This window comes from Crocodylus porosus, unplaced genomic scaffold (assembly GCF_001723895.1).
Source record: "Crocodylus porosus isolate Cpor-Errol unplaced genomic scaffold, CroPor_comp1, whole genome shotgun sequence".
NCBI lineage: Eukaryota > Metazoa > Chordata > Crocodylia > Crocodylidae > Crocodylus > Crocodylus porosus.
In genome coordinates, this window is record NW_017728899.1 from 400109 (window position 1) to 424865 (window position 24757).

Below are 24757 nucleotides of genomic sequence, written 5' to 3' on the forward strand. Positions count from 1 at the left end.
CTCCCCGCCCGCGGCCAGGCGCCGCCTCTCCCCGGCCTCGGCGCCGTCCAGCAGCCGCTGCAGCAGCGCGTCCCCCGCAGCGCCGCGCTCACTGCCCTCCATGCTGCCCGCCCGCGGGGGAAAGGGGAAGCGGAGGGCAAGCGCGGCGGCCATGGGAGCCCGACACCGAGCCCGTCAGGTGGCGGCGACGGCGGGAACACCGACACTGAGGGCAACGCATCGCCGTCTCCAGGGACCACCCCTCCCCCCTCGCCTTAGCGCCTGCGCGGCCGCGACCAACAGTGCCCCGCCAATCAGAAAGCAGGGGGGGAGGAGGGCGGAACCATTTGCCCGTTCCGAATGGCGGCGCGGGTTCGGCGCGAGGCCTGCTGGGAGGAGTAGTTTCCCGTGCGACGTGGGGGCGTCTGGGAGCTGGGAAGGAGGGGAAAGAGATGGCAGGGCCGGAAGTGACGCAGGGCCGTTGTTTTGTTGCTGCCTGGCTGACAGGAGGCGCCTGAGGCTGCCGCCGCCGCCGCGGGCTTTGGTGTCTCCCCCATGACTCAGGTGAGGCCGGACCCGGCACCCGCGGGGGGCACGGCTCTGCCCCCCCATCCCTGCACAAGGCCCGGTTCAGTCAGGTCGGGCCCGGCCCGGCCCAGGGGGGTTGAAGGGAACTTCCTCTGCCTCCTGCGCGGGGCTGGTCGTGTCAGGACTCGTGTGGGGATGGGCTGTATGAGGGGGGTTCCCTCGGGCAGGGGCTGGGCTGGAGCAGCGGCTCTCATCCGGTTTTGGACCACGCCTCTCACTCCCGACCCCTCAGTGTGAGGGGAGGAGGGGTGGGGAGGGGGTCTGGCAGAGCTTCCCCCTGCAAAAGGAAAGCTGCCCCACGTTTTTCTCCTTGAAAGGAGATCCTGTTTTTAAAATGCTTGTTCACCAGCCCTTTGCACAGTCTCACTTTTGGGTTGAGAAACACTGGAGTAAATGACCTTCCCTCCCCACTTCTCTGCATCCATCTTCATCGATTTCATAGACGTTGGGGCTATGAGGGCCCTTGCAAGAGTGTCAGGGCCAGCCCCCTGCCCGAGTGGCAGGACGTCAGCAGGGTCAGAGGACTCCGGCCAGGTGAGCATCCGAGCGTTTCTGAAAGGTGTCCAGAGTCAGTGCTTGCACCACTTCCCAGCGGGGAGTCTAGTCCAGACTCTGGAGATTTGGATGGTAAAGAAGCATTTCCTTATGTCTGGTCTGAAATGGTTTTCCAGAGGGTTGTGACCGTTTGACCTCCATGGGGCACCTGGTTCCTGATCCACCCCCGGTGTACTTACAGGCAGGCAGTCCTCGGACTTATGACTCAAAAACTGCATCTTAAGTCGAAACATAACTTGGAACCGATTTTTCCCATAGGAGACAGTGTTACAAATGGGAGGTTTGGTTCCTGAACCAAGGCCCAATACCCTATTTTCACCAAAAATAACCCAGAATTTTGTGTTCGATCAATTATAGATGAGTAACATAGCTACGCTAATATATTTATATTCTAAATAACAATCATATTGATTTGGAAGGACTTTTTTGAGGTGACTTTGCTGAACTTTTTGAAGGGCTCTTGGCTGGAGTCTTCTCAGGAGTCCTGGCCACAGGTTTTTCTGGAGTCTTGTCTGCTTCTTAAAGAAAGTGTCCAAGGAAATTTGGACAGATATTCTCCAGGAAAATGAGCGACACAGCGAACTTGTTCGTCAGCATGGCATCGGATCAAGCATTGTAAAGTTGAACCTGACATCATAAAGTTGAAACAGGGTGTCAATTTATAAACATTGTAAGTTGAGGACTGCCTGTATAAGCTTGAACACATAGGTTTGGACACTCTGGATTCTGACTTGATGTTTCTGGGTTTCTCTTGTGAATCTTTGCACGCCACATAAGGCTAACACTTATGTGACACCCTGCCGCATCCTTGAAGGCATCTCCAGGCCCCTCAGGGTGCTGTAGGAGCCTGCTGGAGAATCACTGTGCTAGTAACAGCTGCCTTGCAGAGAGCAGCACCTTTTTCTGGAGCCAGGTCTTCAACACTGTTTTTAAGAATGATCTTAAAGTCAAGCCCTGGAGGCATGGGTGACTGGTGCCTCCTGAGTCTGGGGGGGCCACAATTTGTGGGTGGACCCAGGGGCAGCCCAAAAGTCCCATATCCTTTCCTATATTTCTGTGCAGCTTAGTGCCCTCCTCCAACACACCACTGGCTTGCACAGCAAAAAAACTGCCTTGTCCTGAGTGGTACCGAGTTGGGGGCCCATCTCGGGGGAGATGCATGCCTCCTCTACCAGTCGCCTGTGCCTGGAGGTGACCAAGACGATCACATCTTTAACATCCTGTGCTAGTCATGGAATGGGTCATTAGTCTGCTTCCAACAAATCTAAAGATGCACAAGGGTGGTGATGCATTTATTATTTGTACAGCTGTAGTTTCTGAATGCCCCGTAGGTATCACTCTAGCATATTTCCCAGAGCTGTGCATCTCTAGGGAGTGACAGGTAAGCTGAAGCTTGCCTGAGATGGTGGCTTATTTGTTGCATATTCCCCTTTGTGTGTTGTGATCTGTATAAGAGCTGGAAGAAAATTAAGTAGTGTATGCAGTGAAACAGTAATATGAGGGATGACAGTTTTTGGTGTAGGTAATTTGGCATGGTGATTAGTAGCAGACAGCAAAGTAATGTTTCGGGTGTTACCATTGTTGTTGCTCCAGAAATGTAAAGCTAAATGCAGTGAAGCACTTAAGTACATCCAGCTGAAGGTTGATCTCAGTTGGACGGCTGAAGGATTCGATGGTCTGTCTTTTACCCTTCTCCTTTTCATAGAGGTTGCAGCCCTACCCTCATTCCTGCATGAATGTATCTAATTATCTTTTGAACCTGATTAAATCATTGGCCCCTACTATAGCTGTACCATTGTATTGGTCCATATCGTATTGGCACCAATAAAAGGAAAAATCAATGTTATCGGCAATTGGCTTTCTTTGGCCAATGTAGCCGATTAATGTCACCAATTAAATGCTTTGTGCTTGTGCACAGCAGCATGAACACAGCCAGGAATGCAGCCTGGCAGCTTGGAGAACAGCATCTTGCCAGTAAGTCTGTGTGGGGGAAGAGGTGTTGGGGGTGCGAGTGGAGTGGACTGGGGCTGGGACTGGGGCTGGAGCTGGACCTGCCCAGCCATGGTGGGGCAGGGCTTGAGGAGGAGGGGAGGGACGGGAGATGCCTGTTGCAGGCTCAGGGCCAGGGGTTGCATTGGCCTCTTCCTGGCAGAGGGACTGGGTAGGGGCTACACTCGGGGTAGGCAGTAGTGGCACTGGGAGAGGGGACTATGGTGAATTTGGGGGTTGCAGTAACCCACCCTGTAGCCCCCCCAGTACTGCTGCTGCCCATCCTGCCTGCCCTGGCCCAGCCCTCCCTGCCCGGAAGAGGGTAGCACAGGCCCTGACCCCAGAGCAGGCAGCCTGCCCTCACCCAGTGCACAAATCTGGGGGGTGTATGCCTCCCATGCCTCCCCCAGGGGTGTGAACAGCAGCAAGGAGCTGCCCACATGCCCCTGGACAAGCTGCCTGCAGCTCTGTTCCACATCCTGCCCTGACGCCAGCTGGGCAGCACCTGCCCCAGCCCCATTCCCTCCCTTACTGTGGGGGCCTCAATCTGTCCCATGCTTTTTACCCCCTGCAGACTTACCAGTAAGAAGCTGCTCTCCAAGATGCATGTCGACTGTTGGGATCAGTATCAGCTGATAGGGCTGGTTGATAATTTGCCAAAAAAAATTTATTGGTGCACCGCTAGCCTCTACAACATCTAGTGGCACCAGGTCCCACAAGTTGATTACACATGGTGTGGAAAGGAACTTCCTTTTCTTATGTTTTAAACCTCCTTCTTTGATTACTGAGGTATTACATAATGTCACTCATGAAAAGGTGATTTTCTATATTAAATGAGTTTAGAACTAGCTTATCAGAATAACCCCTGAGTTTTTTAACAATAATTTTATTGCTACTGTTGTGCTTTAGTTCTAACACTAGTTTTTTTTATCATACCAAGTTATCACAAGAGCTAGGACTCAATGATTCATGTATGTGGTTTATAGGAACGTGTAGTTAATCTTTATATTGTAAATTATAGGAACAGTAACGCTTAGGTAAATCCAAGGTATGAGGCATATCTCTGAAGTTGCTGAATGTGCCTATTTCCAGATTTCATGACTGATGGTATGACAAAACTATGCATGGGCTGTGACTTCACATTTCTGTGCACTGTTGTTCATGTGGTAGAGACCATTTTGGTTATAACTGGTAAACACGCATTTAATTTTGAAGGTTTCATACTCATGCACAGGTGTTTGCTGGATCTGTTTCTGTGCTCTGACAACTGTCTCTTCTTTCAATGTGCTCTTCATGAATCCGCTCACTCTTCTGTATTATTAAAACAAAACACTAAATCAAATCAAAGACAAATTCAAAAGCAATAATCTGAGAAAAGCAGTTTAGCTGCTCATTTCCATCCCTAACATCTTGTATACAGAAGTCTGGGGAAAGGTATTTTTCCTTTTTTCTGGACAAGAGAGAGCTGACAAGGCTGTAAAAGGAAAGGCATGAACTTGTGTATTTTCCAATAGAAGAGTATTTTTACTGCACTTGTAACTCTTCACCTCTTTGTCAGTTATGATGATAATCTATATTTAGGTTCTGGCAGGTGATTGTCTCCTTCCAGATCCAGTACTTTGCAGATACACTGCTCTGCAAATTAGGTGTCAGTTAAGGACATATAAAAAGGGTGAAGAGAATACAACTGAATACAAAATCTAACTTTTTTTTTAATAATAGGTTGCAGGAAGTGAATTTGTGCAGTTCATTATAGTCAGTTAAACAAATGAGAAGCCAATACATTTTTATTTCATAAATCATATGGGCGCAGTGTCCTTTGTTGAAAGAACTCTGTCGTCTCAGTTTCCAGGATCTTGACACTTCCCTCCCCCACAAATTTAATAATTCGGCTGCAATTAAATAGTATGCAAAAGAGCTGACTCTGGTCTACATACTACGAATAATTACAAAAAAGAATTCCACTCAAAAAAGAGATTGGAGTGCCTGTGTTTTAAGTAGCTATAAAGAACATAGTTGTAGCATAAATAATATTATTCTTCTGAGCTTTTATACGTCTATAACAATAATTTGAAATAAGTTTCCAGAACAAAGCAAGCAACTTAACTTTTTTAAAACTATTACAATTTGTTTTTGTAATACCCAAGACTTTTATTCTTCATTGCCATCCCTAAACCTAAATAATTGATTAATCTCCCCTACAAAGTAATCCTGAAAAGAAAGGAGGAAAATTTGAACCTCACAGTGAATCTTCAGTTTTGAAGAGTTCATGGCCCTCCAAGGACAAGTGTATGTAGTAATTGTTTTCTCCACAAGGTCTGCTCCCAATTCATTAAAGAGCATTATCAGCATGGCTCCTTGACCCACAGCTTGAAGCATTCAGATGGAAGTTGTAAGCAGGTTTCTTTAAACTAGGGCAGTTGTGCATCAAGCTGACATTGTACCGTGTGTTGTTACCTTGTGTTCATACTTTCTGAAATCAGCACAGTCTTTACATTATTTAATTCCAACTGTTGCAATTCCCAAGAATATTTTTGAGACAGGATTTTGTTTTAAAGATATTATCAGGTGTTTTGGGCACAAATTTCAGATTTTATAAAGAGATACTTTTTAAGGAACAAGTATTTAGTAAGAATGTCTCTGATTTTAACTTGCCTAAGAAAAGTATTTGCTAGATCAAGAGAAGTCAAAAGCAAAATAGTCTTGGTTGATTTTCTTTAGTTGAATACAATACACCCATTAAAGTAACAGCATAAATTATGAAAAGTATTTTTTTTATTGTTGTTATGTTCTAAATAATTGAGTAAGTAATTGAGACCCTTAAAATAAAAGCTTTAATAATGCATTTAAAATTTTGTTTGTCACAGATGGACCAGTCGTCTCCAGCCTACATGCTTGCCAACTTAACCCACTTGCATTCTGAACAGCTTTTGCAGGGCTTGAATCTTCTTCGCCAACATCACGAGCTCTGTGACATTATCCTGAGAGTTGGCGATGTCAAGATCCATGCCCACAAAGTGGTGCTTGCCAGCATCAGCCCATATTTCAAAGCCATGTTCACTGGAAATCTTTCAGAGAAGGAGAACTCTGAGGTCGAGTTCCAGTACATCGATGAGGCAGCACTGCAGGCCATAGTTGAGTATGCGTACACGGGAACTGTATTCATCTCGCAGGACACTGTTGAGTCGCTTCTTCCAGCTGCAAATCTTCTCCAGATCAAACTTGTACTGAAGGAATGCTGCACATTTCTTGAAAGCCAGCTTGATCCTGGCAATTGCATTGGGATTTCTCGTTTTGCAGAGACATATGGCTGCCATGACCTCTACTTGGCTGCTAACAAATACATTTGTCAAAACTTTGAAGATGTTTGTCAGACTGAAGAGTTTTTTGAGCTGACACATTCTGAATTGGATGAAATTGTTTCCAATGACTGTTTGAACGTTGTCACAGAAGAGACGGTCTTTTATGCACTAGAGTCTTGGATCAAGTATGATGTGCAGGAGCGGCAGAAATACTTAGCGCAGCTCCTACACTCCGTCCGATTACCACTGCTGAGCGTTAAGTTTCTTACTAGATTGTATGAAGCAAACCATCTTATTCGAGATGACCATACTTGTAAACATCTACTAAATGAAGCCCTGAAATACCATTTCATGCCTGAACACAGACTTTCCCATCAGACTGTGCTGATGACAAGGCCTCGTTGTGCTCCTAAAGTTCTTTGTGCTGTAGGAGGAAAAGCTGGACTGTTTGCGTGCTTGGAGAGGTAAGGAGCAGAAAAATTTAAACTGTTTGAGTGATGCTAGCAGGCATGCCTGAATGTAACCTTCCTGATCAGGGTTAAAATAGACTTTGTGTTGGGAACTGCTGTGTTTGTGCAACTGAGGCTATGTCTTTATTACACAATGTACCAAACAGACACCCACCCGAGCTAATTCTAGTTAGCTAGTTCTTAGCTGGGGTCATCTGAGCTTAAACTTAATAGGGATCATAAGAGCCCTGTATTCATTCCTGTCCAGGGCAGGGAGTCAGACTAGATGATTTGCTCAGATCCCCTACAACCCTACTTCTATGAAACTAGTATCTGCAGCAGTGTAGCTTCATTAACGGCGGTGGAGCACCATGTTCGTATGCACCTGCTTTAACACGCACACTAAAGACAAACATGAAATTTGTTAGTAACATGACTATTCTCACTCTGTTTTTACCTGGATTTCTTTTCTGGGTTTTCACAACAAATATTGCTTTTATTTTCCTTTCAGTTACCTCCCTAGGTTGCCAGAACTATAGAATTGTCACCTAGAGGCAGGCTTTTGTACCCCACTACTTTATCTCATGAAGAAAATTTTGACTTACAATTCTATACAAGAAATGTATGAATAAGACTGACTCAAGTCCTTGATTATAACATAGGTTTGTATTCTCTGCTACAGACTCCAGGTTTTATTATCTTAAAACCATTGAGGCTGAAAGTCTTCGTGCTTGTGCTCTGCTGGCAAAAAAGTTTTGGTGCCTCTGAGAATGAGGTTAGAGAATATTGTAATAGGGAGTCAAGTTCAGAGAATTAAGTGGAGAATTTTAAATTTAGGACTCTTAATCATCATCACTGGGGAATCCTTTGCCACTGAAGATGATTGTCTTCCATAGTTGTCTTATCTGTGGGTCCAAAGATGACTAACGAGGCTGATCTGGGATCAAGAGACTCTGTTGCAACTCAGGCCCCTGTTTTCATGTGGGGTGGGTGGCTTTAGGTTCTTGATTCAGTCAGTGACGTACTGTTTCTGCCACTTCTGCTTTTCCAACTCCTGTTGTCAGTGTATGGTTTCAAAGTACTGAGATCCTTACAGCAGACTTCTTCCATTTGGGGCAGCCCTGGGCAACGGTCTCCCACAAGTTGAAGTTAATTTTGCTTTTTTTTCAAGTTGGCCTTGGGGATGTCTTTGAAGTGCTTTCTCTGCCCTCCTCGAGCATCAGCCTTGATTAAGTGGGGAGAATAAAACTTGCTTTAGTAGAATCCTTCACACTAGGACTTCTTTGCCTCCAAATTACAGAGAAGGAACTTTAATTTGATAGTGGGATAGTTCAGAGATCAGAGCAGTGGCATTTGGTGCCTCTGAAAATTCAAGAAGAGTTGAGAGTATTGTAAAGCTTGTGATGTGCTGGATCCTGTCATGCTCATGTCAGTACAGCTTATTAGAGGCATGACACTGAAATCTAAAAATTCTGTATGCACCAAATAGGCTTCAAGTCATAAAGCTAGACTGAGCCTAAGGATGCTGGTGGCAAGGAGTGCGGAAGATAATGCAGGGCCACCAGCTCTATAGTTTTTTAGCTTAAGGGAAGATGGGTGTGCTCGGCTATGTGCCAGGTAGGGAACATGAATACCAGTATCATCTTTTAGTGATTGCTTACAACTGTATCAACACTACAGCCCTTATAGCCATTAAGCAAGGCTTTCTGTCCTAAGCTGAGGAAGCAAACAAATAATTCCTTTTCCCTCCCCCTTTTATTCTCTTTCATGCTACACGTTAGGTAGCAGAGGTTGTTCCACGTCACTCTGAGAATAGACTCTAATAATCAGAATCTCTATTGCACTTTTCAGGGGTGTGTCTGTCTGATGCACAAAATCTGTATAAGTAGAGAAAAATCCTTTTCTTTTCCCTGGTCCTCTTATTGTTTGGTATTATTTGTGGCACTGAATTAAAATAGTCAGATAAATAGTTTTTTTTGAGGTTGACAGCACGCCCTTTTTAATAGTGTAAAAGAGTCTTACACTATGCTAGGCTGAACTACTCGTGCTGTTTTGTTGAAGCAGAAGTGTTTAGATCAGGGGTCAGCAACATTTTTAGGCAGAGTGCCAATAACACCCCAAACTCAACTTATAAGATGTTGGCATGCCAGGGGTGGGTGGTGGGGGAGCCACAAGGGGCCCAATCCTTGTTGTGGCAGCGTAGACCCCAGCCCTTTCCCTGTCATCCACCCAGAGATGCATGTGCGCCCAGTATCAGAAGTGAGCTGGGCCAGAGCTCTGCAGACCTCAGTACAGCAGCTTGCAGCATTCCCACTGCCTCCTATAAGTAGCTCAGGCTCGGTGGCAGGGGCATGCCCAGAGCCAAGGCTGTTTGCAGCAGGCAGTGGGGAGGCTGTAAGCCACTTCACTGAGGTCTGCAAAGCCTTAGCCTGGCTCATTGCAGACAGCAGGGGAGGGACCAGGGCTGCGCTGCCACAAGGATTGGGCCTTTTACTGCTCCAACCCAACTCAGTGCGTTGGAGTCCTTGGCACATGGGTAAACCTGGCACCTGGGAGCAGTAGGCACAGTATGCACCAGAGTTTTTCACATGTAGACACGCCCTGCATGTGTTCACATTTGGATTATCTCAATTTTGCCAGATTTGATTGGGTAAAACTTAGTTTTCCTTTATCAAAATGATAAATTCAAAACAGCAGAGTACAGAGTTGTAAAGCTAGGAATAGTAAGGTTTTTGGTTTAAAAAAATTAAGACATTAAATGTTTCATAGTAATTTTCTGTTCAGTCCAAGGAGGGTGTTGAATGGTGAAGCGGTCACTCTAGAGCAGGGGTGGGCAAAATGTGGCCCGGGGGCCAGATGCGACCCACCAGGCCATTCTATCCGGCCCACAGGGCCCCTGAAAATTTTAGAAAATTAATATTAATCAGCCCTGGGCTGCCTGGCATGCAGCCGTCAATGGCTTGCCGAAACTCAGTAAGTGGCCCTCTGCCCAAAATAATTGCTCGCCTCTGCCCTAGAGCTATCCGGTTCTCCTTTTACAGCAGCAGTGTCAAACATGTCTCTTCTTAATAATCTGGGGCTGTTTTGCAAAGTCCCAGTGATGTCCACTTCTTTAAAAGAAAAAGAAAAAAAGCCTTTTCTAATACGTGTAGAAATCAATGGGTTTCTGTTACACTTGAACATTTAGTAAATGTTCTGTAACAGAGTATGCTTCATTGAGTTTTTATTTGTATTTGCCTCTCTTCTGCTGCAGTTTAAAATCAAGGATTTTAAACATTGTGTCATGTTATACAAAGCTTACCCTGCTCCCACATCTATTCATGATGAGGGGATGAGTAAGGACAAATGTCATCCAGGAGTAGGTAATTGAAATTGCCACTGTGCCACTCTACAGCACTGAATGCTTTCTCCTGCAGAGAATAGCAAAGCTGAATGTTTGCTGTTGTATCTTTTGTCAGCCTCTTGATTTGAACCTTTTTGTTTGTGTTCTTTCTGAGATGTAGGATGCTAGATGCTTGTTCTCTGTAGCTGTCCTGGAAACGAAGGTCTGGGGAAACCTACCTGAGTACACTGAAGTCTATTTCGGGTCAAGAACTGGCCCCAAGTTTCCCAGACTAGCTTTGAAATACTGGATAGGGGATAGATCACTCTAGAGATGTCCATTTTGGTATTCTCCCTGTATAGCAGGCGTGTCAAACATAAAGTCTGTGGGCCAGATTTGGCCTGTAGAGCCCTATTATCCAACCCCTGGGTGCCTAGAACTTGCAGCATTTGTTTGGGCTAGGTCCTGAGCTGCACCACTTGCTGGGACCGGTCCCAGACTGTGCTCCATGCACCCCAGTAAGCAGCGTGAGCAGTGCAGCCAGGACTGGCAGTGAGCGGGGCAACCTGCTGGGGCTGAGTTCCATGCTATGCTGCTCCATGGGGTGCTGCCCATGCTGCCTGCTAGAGCTGGGTCCCAGGCTGCACTGCCTCAGGGAGTCAGCATCCTGGACTGGCCTGAATGGGTGCCACCTGTGCCGGATCAGGCAGTAGAAGGAGGGTTCGTAGGCCTGAGCTGGCCTGTGGATCAGCTCCATGCCACTCATCGGGCCGGATGACACCCCTCCTGTATAGCATCCACTTCTGCCACTGTCTCAGGCAGGACACTGGGCTAGAAGAACCATTGGTCTGACCCAGTGTGACGCTTCTTATGTTCCTATAAGCTACTTGAAACAACTGAAACAAGAAAACAGTCTCACTAAATTTTCAGAAGAGCCTACTGCTTTCAAAATGTGGTTTAGCTCTTTAGTGAGCTGTGGTTCCAGATCCTTGATCAATAACTTCCATCACATTGATGGCTGGATTTCTTCGTAGTGCTAGCAGCAAGCATGACTGCTTAATATTACACTTAAACTACCTAAATACATTAATCCTGAACATGTTTGTCATCCTTTACTATTTTCATTCTAAATAGGTTTATTTTTAAAAGGAAGTTTCACTATCACACTCGTCAAATCTTTCATGTATGTTTTATATACATCTGCCCCTCTTACTCTCTTCCCCTTTATCCTGCCTTCATTGCCATTGAGCTTTCCTTTTGGCATATCCCTTAACTAAACCAATCTCCACAACAAGTTGTAGTATTTGCATGACATGCTACCATTGCACTGTTCATTCTGCCTTTGTATTCATTTTCTGCTCTGTATCTGGCTTCTCTGTTTGGACAGTAAGCATTTTGCAGCAGGGACTGTGTACTACTGTCAAACACGGTGAGGCTGTGTTCCTAATTGGCAATTAGGTGAATATGATTAGTAGCACTTGTGACCCAGTCAAACGGAAAGAGCATTAGGCTTGTGTGAGAAACACAACAGTTAATCTTGACCAAAATAATACTTATTTTTAATGACAGATGATATTTAGTAAAGTTTCAGAGTGCTATGCACTCATTTAATCTGCTGTTTTTTATTTCCTCTCCAGTGTTGAAATGTATTTTCCCCAGAATGACTCCTGGATTGGTTTAGCACCTCTTAGCATTCCCCGCTATGAATTTGGAATATGTGTCTTGGACCAGAAAGTATATGTGGTAGGAGGGATTGCAACCCATGTGTGTCAAGGCATCAATTACCGAAAACATGAAAATTCAGTGGAATGCTGGGATCCTGATACAAACACCTGGACGTCTCTCGAAAGAATGAATGAGAGCCGCAGTACTCTTGGAGTAGTTGTTCTAGCAGGAGAACTGTATGCCTTGGGTGGCTATGATGGGCAGACATATTTACAGTCAGTAGAGAAATACATTCCAAAGGTTAAGGAATGGCAGCCAGTTGCACCAATGACTAAAACAAGAAGTTGTTTTGCTGCAGCTGTCTTGGATGGAATGATATATGCCATTGGTGGCTATGGTCCTGCCCACATGAACAGGTACGTACCTTTTGAGGTGTGTAAGAAGTGTGTAGAACACCAGAATTCAACTTGTAAAATCAGCCGTGATCATTATTATTCCTGTGATCAGCAGCCATAGTGCACACACACATGGGCATAGTCTCAGCAAAATCATTGGTAATCCACAGTGGGCCTCATTAAATTTTGTTCTGTAATATCCACCTGAGAATTTAGTTGGGAAATCTCTATGCAACAGTTTCCTGAATTATTTTAGCTAAGAAAATGGACTTGTATGCACACTCATGCGCCCCTTCAAAGAAAATAAATGATGTAGTTTGCCTCACCTGCTACTAAATTTGAAGGTGCGTGTTTAAAAAAAAATCATACTCTGGCATATACCTAGTTTTTATGCATGTCAGTCATCTTATTGTTTTGACATGGGTGGATTGGTCACGTCTGAAACCATAAGTTCATAGTAAACTCTAAGCTCTTGTTTAAGGATAGTCATGATACAGGTAGTGAGTGGTATTTCTTCAGCAATGGTCCCAGGCAGGCAGAGATAAGAAAGAAGACAAGTCTTTGAAGTCAGTGGAGCTCCATTCAGTTTCCAGACTCAGTCCATGTGGATCTGGTTACAGGATCAGGACTGCAGGGTACAGCGTAGAACTCGTCTGTTTGCACCAGCCTTCCCTCATTAATGACAGTAGAACAGGGGTGTCAAACTTACAACCTGCAAGCCAGATGCGGCCTGTGGAGCCATTTCATCTGGCCCACCAAGCTCCCAGAGGGGCCAGGAATTTGTGGGTGGGGCAAGCAGGGACAGGGCCTGACACCAGATTCCCAGCTACAGATTCCTGTGGGACACACCTGTTGGCAGTGTATGAGGGTGAATGACAGCTTGCCCCACCACTACCGGATCTGTCCTGCAAGGGTCCTTGGGGCCCAGATATGGCCTGGGAACACAGGTGAGTTTGACACCGCTGAGGTAGAACAAATGGATGCATCTCTTCAAAAGGCAAACTGTGTGAAGGGGCCTTAGTATAAACAAGTGAATAATTAGTGTAAGGATGGAGAACATTTGAGAGAGGAATGTTTTTGTTTGACACCTAGATAAAACATTGGGTATTTAAAAATACAGAATTCCTTCTTTGCTGTACCCGTACTGTACATGAAGTATAAAATAAAATGCTCCACAATATATTTTTAAAAAATGCTACATACTGTAGTTGGGGATGATTTCCTTGTTTTGTATCACAAGTAGCAAACCTCAGCAAAATTGTCACTTAGGAGGAGAATGCTAAATCATGAGACTGATTGCTAATTGAGAAGGAAATCGTTTTGACCAAGGACTTTACTGCAGTGTTATTCAAATCTCTTCCCTTTTAAATGTGTGAACTGTGATACTGGTTAAAATGACTTAATATGCTATGAAAAATAAGTCGTCAAAGTGTTTGCCACTCATTCAAGGCTTTTCTCCATGGAGTAATACCCTGGTATGATTATTGCACAGCAGCTCTTCTACACTGTTTCCTTGTGGAAATCTTTATTTTGCACTAATCATGTCTTTGTCTGGCTTAATTTAATTGACTTCTAAAGAGGTCTAAGCTAAGTAGCACAAAGTCACTCTTGGTGTAGAATAAGAGTATACACCTAGGGCATTAGTATGAACTAGCAACTATGCTGTAAATTCCACTCTAAGCTTTGTAGTAATTTCCTGGCATAGACAAGCACTTTGCACAAGGAAAGGAACAGGCCCATAGGTGTGAGGAAGGAGATGCTTTTCAGTAGGTGAATGCATGAGTCTCTTTAAACGTGAGTTCTGTTCCCCATTTAGTCTGGTAAGTCTCACATTTAGCATTGAAGTATTGTGAAAGGGTGCTATTAAATCGATGGTAAATTTAAGGGAAAAAAAAATCATACTAGAAGTTTAATGTTTAACAGCCTTTACAGTCTTGTTCTTCTCCTGCATTCATATCTTAAACAGACCTTCCTTTTGTCCACACTCATACGGAAACCATTCTTTTTATTTTCTTTTTTTTTTTATTCCTTTTTGTATTGAGTACCTTTGTTCTCACTGCCTATTCATAAGGAATATGACATGGTTACTGGGCTCATAAGCCCCAGAAGGCAGAATAAGCTGAATAATGTGTCAGTAAATTCCTTGCCTCTCCTCCACTCGTACATCTGAATATCCTGTTCCCCTTTCCCTTCCCCAGTGCTATGGGAGCTGCACATCTAGCAATTAATGGCTGTGTGTTAATGACACTGACCATCTGTGCTGCTCTTGTTGGGGAGACTCATGGCTTCTGGGGCTTAATAATTTCAAAGTTATTCTGAAGTGATTGGTTTCTATCTCCAGTTACAGTTCAGTGAACAGAGGCTTCAGCCACTGTGTTAATATTCCGAAGAACAGTGTCTCCACAGTTTTTTCTATTAGACTTTTTTTTAAACTGGGACTGGCCAGGGGGAATATTCCACCCGACAGGCTTCTTGGATAAATTGTGCTGCAGAGTTGTGTGATATTTTGCTGGCAGGCAAATTCGGGGGGGAATTTTACTTATACTAGCACTTATCCTTGAGAGAGCCCCAAACCTCATACTCTGTTGCAGATGAAATTTATCTCATCGCAGAAGTAGGCTAGAAATCCCGGACGAATGCAGCCAAGTCTCTTGTGGTATAAAACCTCGGTACAAACAAATGTCATTAAAACCCAAGACTTACAAGTTGTTTGTTTGTATCTGCAGCATGGAACGTTATGATCCGAGTAAAGACTCCTGGGACACGGTAGCTTCAATGGCTGATAAAAGAATAAACTTTGGTGTTGGCGTCATGCTGGGCTTCATTTTTGTAGTAGGTGGACACAATGGTGTGTCCCACATGTCAAGCATTGAAAGATACGACCCTCATCAAAATCAGTGGACGGTGTGTAGATCCATGAAGGAACCCAGAACAGGTAGGGACGTACGAAACACTGAGTATACAAGGGTTAATCCCCATGTCTTATAGACACTAAACTTTCATTTGTCCTAATACAGGTTTGAAAAATTTAAAGCTAAAAGACGTGACCTTCAGGGCATTGTCCTTCTTCCTTAAATTAGGTCAGATGTTGCTGAAATGTACTGTATGAAGGAACTAATTAATGTCTTTGTGAATTCAGTGGTGCAGTATTTCTCATCTCTCTCTCTCTCTCTCAGCCTCCTGAACAACCCAGTTCTCCCACTTCAATTGAATTTTGAATAATACCTCATTCACAGGTGGCCCAGCTTAAATTGGTGGGGAGCAGCTGGGGAGTAAAAACAAATGTCATTCCGCAGGTGATCAACTTGCATAACATGAGTAAAGGCAACATCTTAAAAATGGTTTGTTACCTCTGATATCTGGAGCTAAATATGGAAAGAGTGGCCCTAGGTTGGTAAGGGGGCTAAAGCCCACATTGCTTGCACTAGTGTAGATGGTTTGCCTGCCTGCCTGACAGGGTGAGCTGGAAAAGATGGTTGTTTTGCTGCATGGGAGAATGACTCGAGAAAGGAGCATAGGAGCCACAACACGCAGATTTTCATTCACATCCAGTCCTTTTAACTTCATTTCACATTGATTAATAACAAAAACATCATTCAGTGTGGTACTTAACAATTTTGCATTTTTCCCCCTCTTTAATAGGAGTTGGTGCAGCTGTCATTGATAACTACCTGTATGTAGTCGGAGGTCACTCAGGGTCGTCCTATCTGAACACCGTACAGAAATATGACCCTATCTCAGATTCGTGGCTGGACTCTGCTGGTATGATGTATTGTCGATGTAATTTTGGTTTGACTGCACTTTGAAAACTTAACACTCTTGCAAACCTAATGTGAAGATGGAACTTAACCTGCCTGAAAAGATGGCTAATCAGTGGGGAGACATAAGCTGCATTTTCTGGAGTCGGAGGGACAAGGTGAAACTTGATTGGAATGGCGCTGGATGTATTCTTCCAAAAGTTGGCCTTTGTTGTTATTTTTATAAAGCAACATGAATGGAAGACTTGCTGCTGACTGGGGCATGGACTGCATCCTGGGACTGGCCTGAAACAGCTAGTCTTGATAAAAGGAGGACTGTACATGTCTAGGCTAGGTTAGGGAATCTGTTGTGTATCTAATCCTTTCCCTGTTCTTAGAGCTTTTACCTCTTCCTCCTTCCTACTATGAAACATGCAGTTTACTGTGCTAGGAATGAGAGCAATTTGAGTGTGTTGTATGATTGGACTATTTGATACTTGTCTGGCCGTGTCTTCATATTGAGAAATGCCAGTGCTTCACATTTTTTTTATGAACAGTAACTAAAGGGCTGCCTTGTTTCTGTATCTCAAGGTTTGTAAATAATAAATGCCATAAAATGTTGCCTGTACACTCACCTTTGTTACCTGCTTAATGGGTTTGGGGCTGGGAATAGTAATTGGTGACTACTTAATACACTTACAAGGCAAATTTAATGCCTTTTATTATATTTTTGAATCTGTTTAAAAAGAAACCAACTAACTTTTTAACCCCCTTCCTCCATCTTTTTGCTGTGGACAGATGAATGCTAGGCTAAATTACTCACCTGGTCTGCTGTGTTTTTTTGTAATTGTGTAATGCAAAGAAAATTTTAAATAGTTAATTCATTAACAGTGTCTCTTGGTTTTCTTGAATAGCACAACAGAGTTCACAGCATGGGTGTAAATATTTGAGAGACTTATCCGTTCCTTCCTTTGTCCTGATTATATTTATGTCCATATTCCTTATCACTTTTATTTTTTTAAGAATATATGATTGCTTATTCAGAGTGTTCAGATATAAAAATGGTGCTAACGTAGGATTTTACAATAAGGCTGTTACCAATTTAGTGCTGTATGCATAAAGCATGATTACATTTTGATTGCCCCAATGTTTTTGTTTCTTATCTGCTTGATTCATTCGTGCCTATGAGAAATGTCAACAATAACTCTCTTAATGTACTCTACATTTGCTACTTTTTTTCAGAAGAGCTAGTTTAATGTTCCTATTTTCATAACATTTCTGAATATGGATTGAATATTAAGAGGGCACTTCTGCCTCACAAGTCTTGCCTTTAAAATAAATGGTGTTTGAATGAAAAGCACTGGGCATAGTTTTTGATACTGTGCACATATCTTGTGTAACGTATAGAAGATCTGTTCCTGTGATGAACCAGAATTAAAGAGGTCTGCTTCAGTGACAGCCCTAAATTTAGTTACATTTTTGGACTGATGGTTCAAGTATGGTTTGTGCTGTTTAAAACAGGGGACTGAATAAATATGATTTTAGGTTCTTGTAGCATGTTTTACTAAAGGTTTTTCTGATTTAAGCAAGGAATCATGTTATTGCGAAATGCCAGTGTCAACACTTGTATTTGCCAGTTCTGGTACTTGGCAAGTTTTTTTGCTCCTGGGATTATCACTCACCCATTTCAGCATAATAATCCACTGTCTGTTTTCCCCTCACTCTCTGAAAACCCATAGGCTATTACTTTTGAAAGTGCAATAATGCTTGAAAAAGTTGTTTTAAAGAAGCCATTTATTTATAAATACATAATGTGAGGTTTCTGGGCATACTTAATTTATTCTGAGTTCCTGTAAAACTAATTGCAGCCAGGCAAACTGCAGTTATCCTTGTTCTTCCATAAGCTAACATTCAGATTTAAATAACAAGAGAACTGTGTCTTTAACCATAAGAACATTAATCCTACTTTACAAATGTTTGCACAAATTTATGAAATCCTGCCAATATTCTTCAGACTCGGTAGAATTCAGCAGGACTTGTAAGCAAATAAAATTGACAAATTAAGAATTTTCTACGCTGCTTATTTAAGTGACCCATTGATTTATTCTAGTTGCATAGCAATAATAGCATCATTGATTTCTATGAATCTGTTATTAGACACAAGTAGCTGCATTGCTATATGTTGCATGTTTGTGTGGGGAAAAGTAGTTTTTAGGAACTGGCCACAACAGAAATATTTTTTTAGTCTGTTGAATAGATTGCCTTTTCATTCCTATTCAGGTGAATACCCAAGTTGAATGTTTACACATACTATTTTGTTTGCTATTTACAATTTTGCAGAAATGCCATTGATTTATGAATTAAGGAATATCCTACCCCAGCTTACACGAGGAGATAAGGATGTTCAGAGTAGTCCGAAATTATTTTTTATTTAATAGATGAACTTATGAATTAAAGGTGTTAGACTTGTTTCTGTATAATTCAGTATGGAATATTTTTTTGAAGACTTTTGATCACAGCAGAGCTTCCTGAATGAGGAGGCAAAAGTCTGCTTTGAATCATTAGCAAACAAAGCTTATCCCAGTAAAAGTGAAACCAAGGCACAGAAAGGTGGGTTTGCCATCAGTAAATTTAAAACAATTCATACTCCACAGAGACATGTGAATGGTTATTCAATCTTTATCTTGCACCTTTCATTTGTCGATCTGAAAGTACATTAAAGATGTGAAATACGTTATTCCCTTTGTGGCTGCATCCAGACACGCACAGATGTGTAGTGTGTGGCACACATGCCACACACCACACATGCAGGCATTCCCCATGATGCTGCCTTGCAGCATGGGGTTGTTTTTTGACCCTGGGAAATCCTGCTGAAAAAAGCAGGGTGGTACACGTGGCAGTAGTGTGTGCCGCCCAAAACCAGAGCCTGGCCAGCCAGAGCCACACTCCAGCTGCCAGCCAGACTTCCTGCCATGGCTGCAGCTCCCCCAGGACCCCAGGTAAGATGGCTGGAGCCAGCACAGTTGCTAACACCAGCCCTTCCCTACCCCACCCTACCTGAGGTAATAGGCCATGCGCTAAAGCGTGCGTGGCACAGGCATTTCTTAGTGACAGGTAGCAGCGGCACAAAACCTGCTTGTGTGTCACCTGCTACCTGTCCCCAGGGAAACAAACATCCATGCCCATCTGGACACGGCCTTGTAGGCAACAGCAATATTAAATTAGGTTTTATAGATTTGGGCCCAGTGTCATAGAGTGTAATGCAGCCTTGTGCTAAATTTAGGGTACTAACATAAGCAATCTTTTAGTATGCAAGCTTGCTGTTAAGAACGCAAAAAGGAATGCTTAATAAAAAACACTTGCTGTTTCTAGATGAAGAACTTTTTAGGGAGAAATGGATCTATGTAAGATGCAGAACAATCAGAAAGGTGTATGTGTACCTTTAGAGACGGTGTAATCTAACAAATCATGCCACATGCATTCTCTGTTTGGGGTGCTTGTTTCCCTGTTCACTGAAGTGCTCAGTTTTAGGAAAATTGAACACAACAATCAGTTTAGTACTTACAGTAGAATAAACTTATTGCAGCCTGTAATGTCTGTCTTGCAGTCTAAAAGGTTAGGCCTTCAAATGAGATGTCATACAATTTTAAATTATCATCCAGTTCTATTTCTTAATCACTCAATTTTTAAAGCACTTTAAAATAGGTGTAAGTTTGTATGTGCATAAAACTACTGGATTTTCACTCAAATTTTGTAGAAGATATTTAATAAGATTATCATATGCAACTTTCCTGAGTCATTTCTACAAGAAATGTTTTGCCTTTAGAAAATCCAGTTGGAATCTCTGAAGGGACAGACGTCCAGTATACATTTCTGATGTTACAAATAGCTAACTGTTTTATTGGAGGTAGTTAAGTGTTGCTTTTGTGAATTTGCCATCTGTAAGTCCCGATTCATTATATGAAACAATGCAAAAATTTCCAAGTTTGCCTTAAATTCCTTCTGCTTAATTGAAACGCAAAGAACTGGATGATAATTCCTGTATTTTTGCCTTATGCGCTGTGCTGAACTTTAACCCAAGGAGAATTTTAATTTTTAGTGGGATTTTGACCCATTGTTCAGAGTACTGTGCAGTACTCAGACATGTGCAGAGTGCTTTGGTCTGAGAGCATCAGATAAATGTAACTTGTGTATGTACAGTGTTTTCTGTGTACACCTTTTTAGCAACAGTGTTTTGTTTTTGTTGTTTACAGAAGTGGCATTTGAGTTACCGGAAAAAAATCTTCTGAAGAACGTGCATTCTTGTTCTTTACTAGTGCTCTCGATACATGTTGGCTATTGTGATAATGCTCTGTAACTATTATTATTGTAACAGTATTTCATTTAATGTGAAATGTTTTACTAAATAAATCTGGAGGAAAAAAATTATTTTTACATTTTGGCTGGATGGTGAATGCAAACGCAGTCTGGTTTTAATTTTCTCGATTGGCTGGCACGCATGTCATCTGTTACTCTAAGAAATGTGATTCCTGCTTTCATCTAAGAATTTATAATTGCATCTTGGATCAGCCCTGAGAGGAAAAATCTCTCCTGATCTTTGTGTGCACTGTTGTTGTTTCAGTCTCCTTTGAAAATGTGTTTCAGCTAAGGCTTTCAGACCACGCTTAATCATAACTTTCACTACCCCATGCATTTGTTCAGCCGCAAAACAAGATTTTTGTATCCTAGTGTCATGCAACACATGACGATGCAAGCGTACAGATGAGACCACAGGGCTGAAAAGCTGCACGTTTCTTGTTAAAGCTTGTATTTATCTTCTCAGTTGAAATGCTTTAAAATTAACATTTCCTCTAGAGAGAGAAATCCCTTCCTGCATTTTAACACGCTGTAATAAAGCATCTGGAACAACACATGGTAGAGGGCTGCAGCTGGGCCACAGTCGGTCTACATTTGAGCGCCGGCCCAATGGTTATGTCCCTTAAGGCTCCCAAATTCTCAGCAGCCCGCACAAACCAGTTCTATGGGCTGAATCCAGCCTGCAGGCCATTCTTTTGTCACCCCTGCTTTACAAGATGTACAGGAGGAAGTCCTCTCTGGTGGAACAGGATAGGTGTCATCTCCCCTCTATCCTCCTGACTCTAGGAGTTAAAACTGGGCAGAATCAGTAAAACAGTAGAAATCAAAGCCTGGTTTGAGAGAGAGTTCTGCATCTTAGTTAATGTATCGACAGATACTGTGGGCAAAACATTCTCAATCATGCTTCCACCCGTACACATCGGGGCACTTTGCGCTCCAAACTCTCAGCCATATACTCTCTCTCCGTAAGCCACTTCACTTTAAGCATTAGCCAACTCTCCGTTCTCACGTAGCTTCTTCTCTGCAGGAAGCTACTCCTGGAGTTTCAATTGCATACAATAAAGCAGCAGCTTGAGGCCCCAAAACAGATCCAAACCTACTTGTGCAGAATAAGGCAGTCTTTGCCCTGGGAAGTGTTGTAGTCCAAGGCTCCAGTTCTGAAGGGGTAGTGCAAAGGCAGTGGCACAGGCTAGCTGTCCATGCACAGTCTGTTCTACAACCAGGGCCTAAGCATGAGACAGACAAGTAGGACTGGGGACAAATGTAGCATAAACAATGACATTCCCTGGTGTGACCCAGGAGCTCCATCAACCTTCATTAAACAAAACCTGCTCTGGCCCCATCACAAATTATACAAGCTGAGAGAAAAATCCCCATCTCACCCCACACTCTCTGAGAGACAACCTTTCAAATTTAAGTACTCCACTAAGGCACCTGTAGCTCACAGGGCTATGTCATCTACATTCAGAGCATAAGCCAATCCTGCTGATGATGGGAAGAATGAGTGAGGATAGACATGATATTTTTTTCTGTTTTAAGAACCGAGGCAGTTTCAAACGTTGGAATGTTTTAGGATGCAAAGGCCAGCATGCAGAAGTTAGGAAATGCCTGAACTAAGGTTGTCTGGGGAATCTCAACTCTCTACCCTTGCGTGTAAGCGATGCATATTAAGGCCTGCATCACATACCCCTGCCCCTTATGGTAATACTGAGAATAAGACAAAGGCACAGAAGGATTTCTTTTTTTTTATTTTAACATAAAATCTACCTGTATAAAAATAAATCAAGCAACATTAGAAAAATACAGGTATTTTGCATAGTGTTTCCAATTTAAATTCTTTTCTGTTGCAAAAGTACTGGGTAATACAATACCAAAACTACTATAGTCCTACTCTTTTCTTGGATACCAAGTACTTATAAAAATATATACCTCCATTTGGTGGGTGGCAGTGATTTAACTGTGTGAAACTCGGCTAAGTGTCCTTTATTTCTCTGCTGCTCTAATATAAACTAGAGATGACAAAAGAAGAAATTCTGGGGGTTTATTTAAAAAAATTAAGTTGACACTTCTGAGACCATCATAGTGCATCCAATACCCGTCGATCTGGAAGGCCGCAGAATAATGGTGCTCCTCTTTATTAAACAGTGTGGCACCTTCCAATAAATACCTGCGAATAAGAGAAGCAGACATGTATATTCACCTGATGAAGAATGCCTTGCATTCAAGACCCTGTCTACCTTTATTCATCCCTGCCGCGTGGGGGTCCGATAACAGATACCGCCATAAAAATCCTTGTCTCATGTCAAATAGACATTTTAATATGCATTTAATATAGCAGGCCACTAGCCTGGTAGTAAAAGAAATGCTGTGTTAACATGCTAAGATCTGCAGTAATAAAATAGCCTCTGTTTCAGGCAAATTTATCAACTGAAAGAGAAGGCCACTTCGGATATGAAACAGATTAAGGCAGGGACGGGCAATTATTTGGGTTGACGGGCCACATAATTTTTGGTGACTTTTGAGGGCCACATACTTTGTCTTCTGCCCCCTCACCTCCCACCCCATCCCTCCCTTTCAGTGTAGGACCCTCTACCTACCTGGCTTTAGCACACCCCATCCCACACCCTGGCAACCAGAGTCCACCTGCCCACAGTTTTAGCCCCCCACGTCTGGACCCAGCAGCTGCTGGCCACATCCACAGCTGCCCAAAGGCGCCCAGCTTCTGGGTCAGGGATCCAGGCATGGTGGAGGGGAAGGAAGGGGCGTGCTACAGCTCTGGGCTGTGGTCAGCGTGGAAGGCTGAAGCCACCTGCTCTAGCAGTGCTACAGCTGCAGACGGGTTCAGGCTTCCTCACTGGTGGCTACTGGGGGGGAGAGAGAGAGCGAGAGCGAGCGAGTGAGTGCGAGCATGCATGAGCGCCTGACACACTGGAATTAGCTCTGGCTGCCTGCCCCCAGAGACCGCTGGAGCTGAAGCCACTGCCTGCCCATGGGTCAGATCCATGTGAAACAGCACCATTTTGTTTCGACTTCCGTTTTGCCATTTTGACAGGACAGTGTTTCGTTTTGAGTTCTGTTTCGTTTAGTTTCCAAAGCACCGTTCCATTTTGTTTCATCAAAACTGTTCCTCTGTTTTGACATTTTGCCCATAGGCTATAATGGGGAAGCACAAAACTGCCTATAATTTTGTCATTTTTTGGCAGACCTGGATGAAAACAGCAAGGATGGTAGCCCCTTCCAAGGGCATGAAGCCTGCCAGGTTTCAAGGAGATAGGTGCTGGGATTTCTGGGAAACTGCACCTCAAGCTGCTGACAAGCAAAACTTGTGACGTGTGACTGTGTGCATGTGTTAAAATGCACCCTCACTGGCGCTGGGGCCTCTACAGGACACAGTAGTGTGCCCCAAGAGGCCTCCTCCCCCCCTACAGCCTCAGTCCAGTCCACCACTTTAACTGACAACAGGTAATAACCTGGTAAGCAGCGCAGTAGCAGCAGCAGCATCTCAAGCGGCCAAACAGACACAGTCACTATCAGAGGAGTCCTTCCCCCTTCTCTCTCCTTACTTTTTGTTTCCCTTCAGGCAAGCCCAGCTTCAGCTTTGAAACTCAAAATGTTTTGACTGCCCTCATTTTGTTTCAAGGCTGCTGTGAAGCCCTTCATTTCATTTCAATTTCACTGTTTTTCGTTTGAAACGAGTCGAAACAGTGTCAAAACAAAACAGCTGGCGAAATTTAGCACAGACCTACCATTTACTTGACAAGCACCTGCCCACGAGCCAGATCCAATCAGTTAGTGGGACTGATCTGGGCTGCAGACTGTTTTTTTCCACCCCTGGTTTAAGGGGACTTTGGAAACTGGAAGCTACCAGTAGCTGACAGCTAGCAAAGACCATGTCCACAATCTCCTTCTGCATATGGAATCCATGGGCCCACTTTCTTTTATGGATTACTTAGGATCACTGTTAGTTTCACATCTGCTAAGAAGAGTGATTTTCTTCATTAGGCAACTGAGAGAAACACTTACTTGTGGTCGGATAAGGCCAGGTGGTACGGGACATACGCCAAGTCTTCAGACTTCCACTGCTGCATATTTAAGACAACAAAGGGAGGTGCCCCATGGCAGAAGATTCTCTGGGTGAACTCTCTCAACCCGCTGCACCTGCAAGCACAGCAAGAAAAATCCAGTCAATATATGCTGATGACACTAAGATGTGGGGGGATGTGGGCACACTAGAAGGGAGGAATAGGCTGCAATTGGACCTAGACAGATTACAGGGGTGGGCGGATGAGAACAGGATGGGATTCAACATTGACAAGTGCAAGGTGCTGCACCTGGGGAAGAAGAGCCAGCACCATACCTACAGGCTGGGGAACTCCCTTCTCGTCAGGGCAGAGGCAGAAAAGGATCTTGGAGTCATCAT

At 43.6% G+C, this 24757-nt stretch overlaps 2 protein-coding genes across 2 annotated transcripts in view; one reads left to right on the forward strand and one right to left on the reverse strand.

Annotated features, from left to right (window-relative positions):
- The first annotated feature begins 416 nt into the window (after window positions 1-416).
- On the forward strand, window positions 417-18006 carry KLHL28 (kelch like family member 28). Its single transcript, XM_019556606.1, has 5 exons — window positions 417-543; window positions 5979-6877; window positions 11822-12265; window positions 14971-15179; window positions 15887-18006. Exons 1-5 carry the CDS (start codon window positions 535-537, stop codon window positions 16048-16050), a joined length of 1725 nt encoding a protein of 574 aa, XP_019412151.1. The 5' UTR covers window positions 417-534; the 3' UTR covers window positions 16051-18006.
- Window positions 18007-22070: 4064 nt separating this feature from the next.
- Window positions 22071-24757, reverse strand: part of CUNH14orf28 (chromosome unknown C14orf28 homolog) — an 8954-nt gene continuing 6267 nt past the window's right edge. Inside the window, exons 3-4 of the mRNA XM_019556607.1 lie at window positions 24361-24495; window positions 22071-22504 (exon numbers count right to left, since the gene is read on the reverse strand). Coding sequence (XP_019412152.1) covers window positions 22321-22504; window positions 24361-24495 — 319 coding nt within the window. The 3' untranslated portion in view covers window positions 22071-22320. The remainder of the gene's footprint in view (window positions 22505-24360; window positions 24496-24757) is intronic.

Bases quoted from the DNA above. Each gene is read 5' to 3' on its own strand.
- KLHL28 (XM_019556606.1), top strand. The intron at 6,878-11,821 runs GTAAGGAGCAGA...TTTCCTCTCCAG, and splicing joins CTGTTTGCGTGCTTGGAGAG to TGTTGAAATGTATTTTCCCC. The intron at 15,180-15,886 runs GTAGGGACGTAC...CCTCTTTAATAG, and splicing joins CATGAAGGAACCCAGAACAG to GAGTTGGTGCAGCTGTCATT.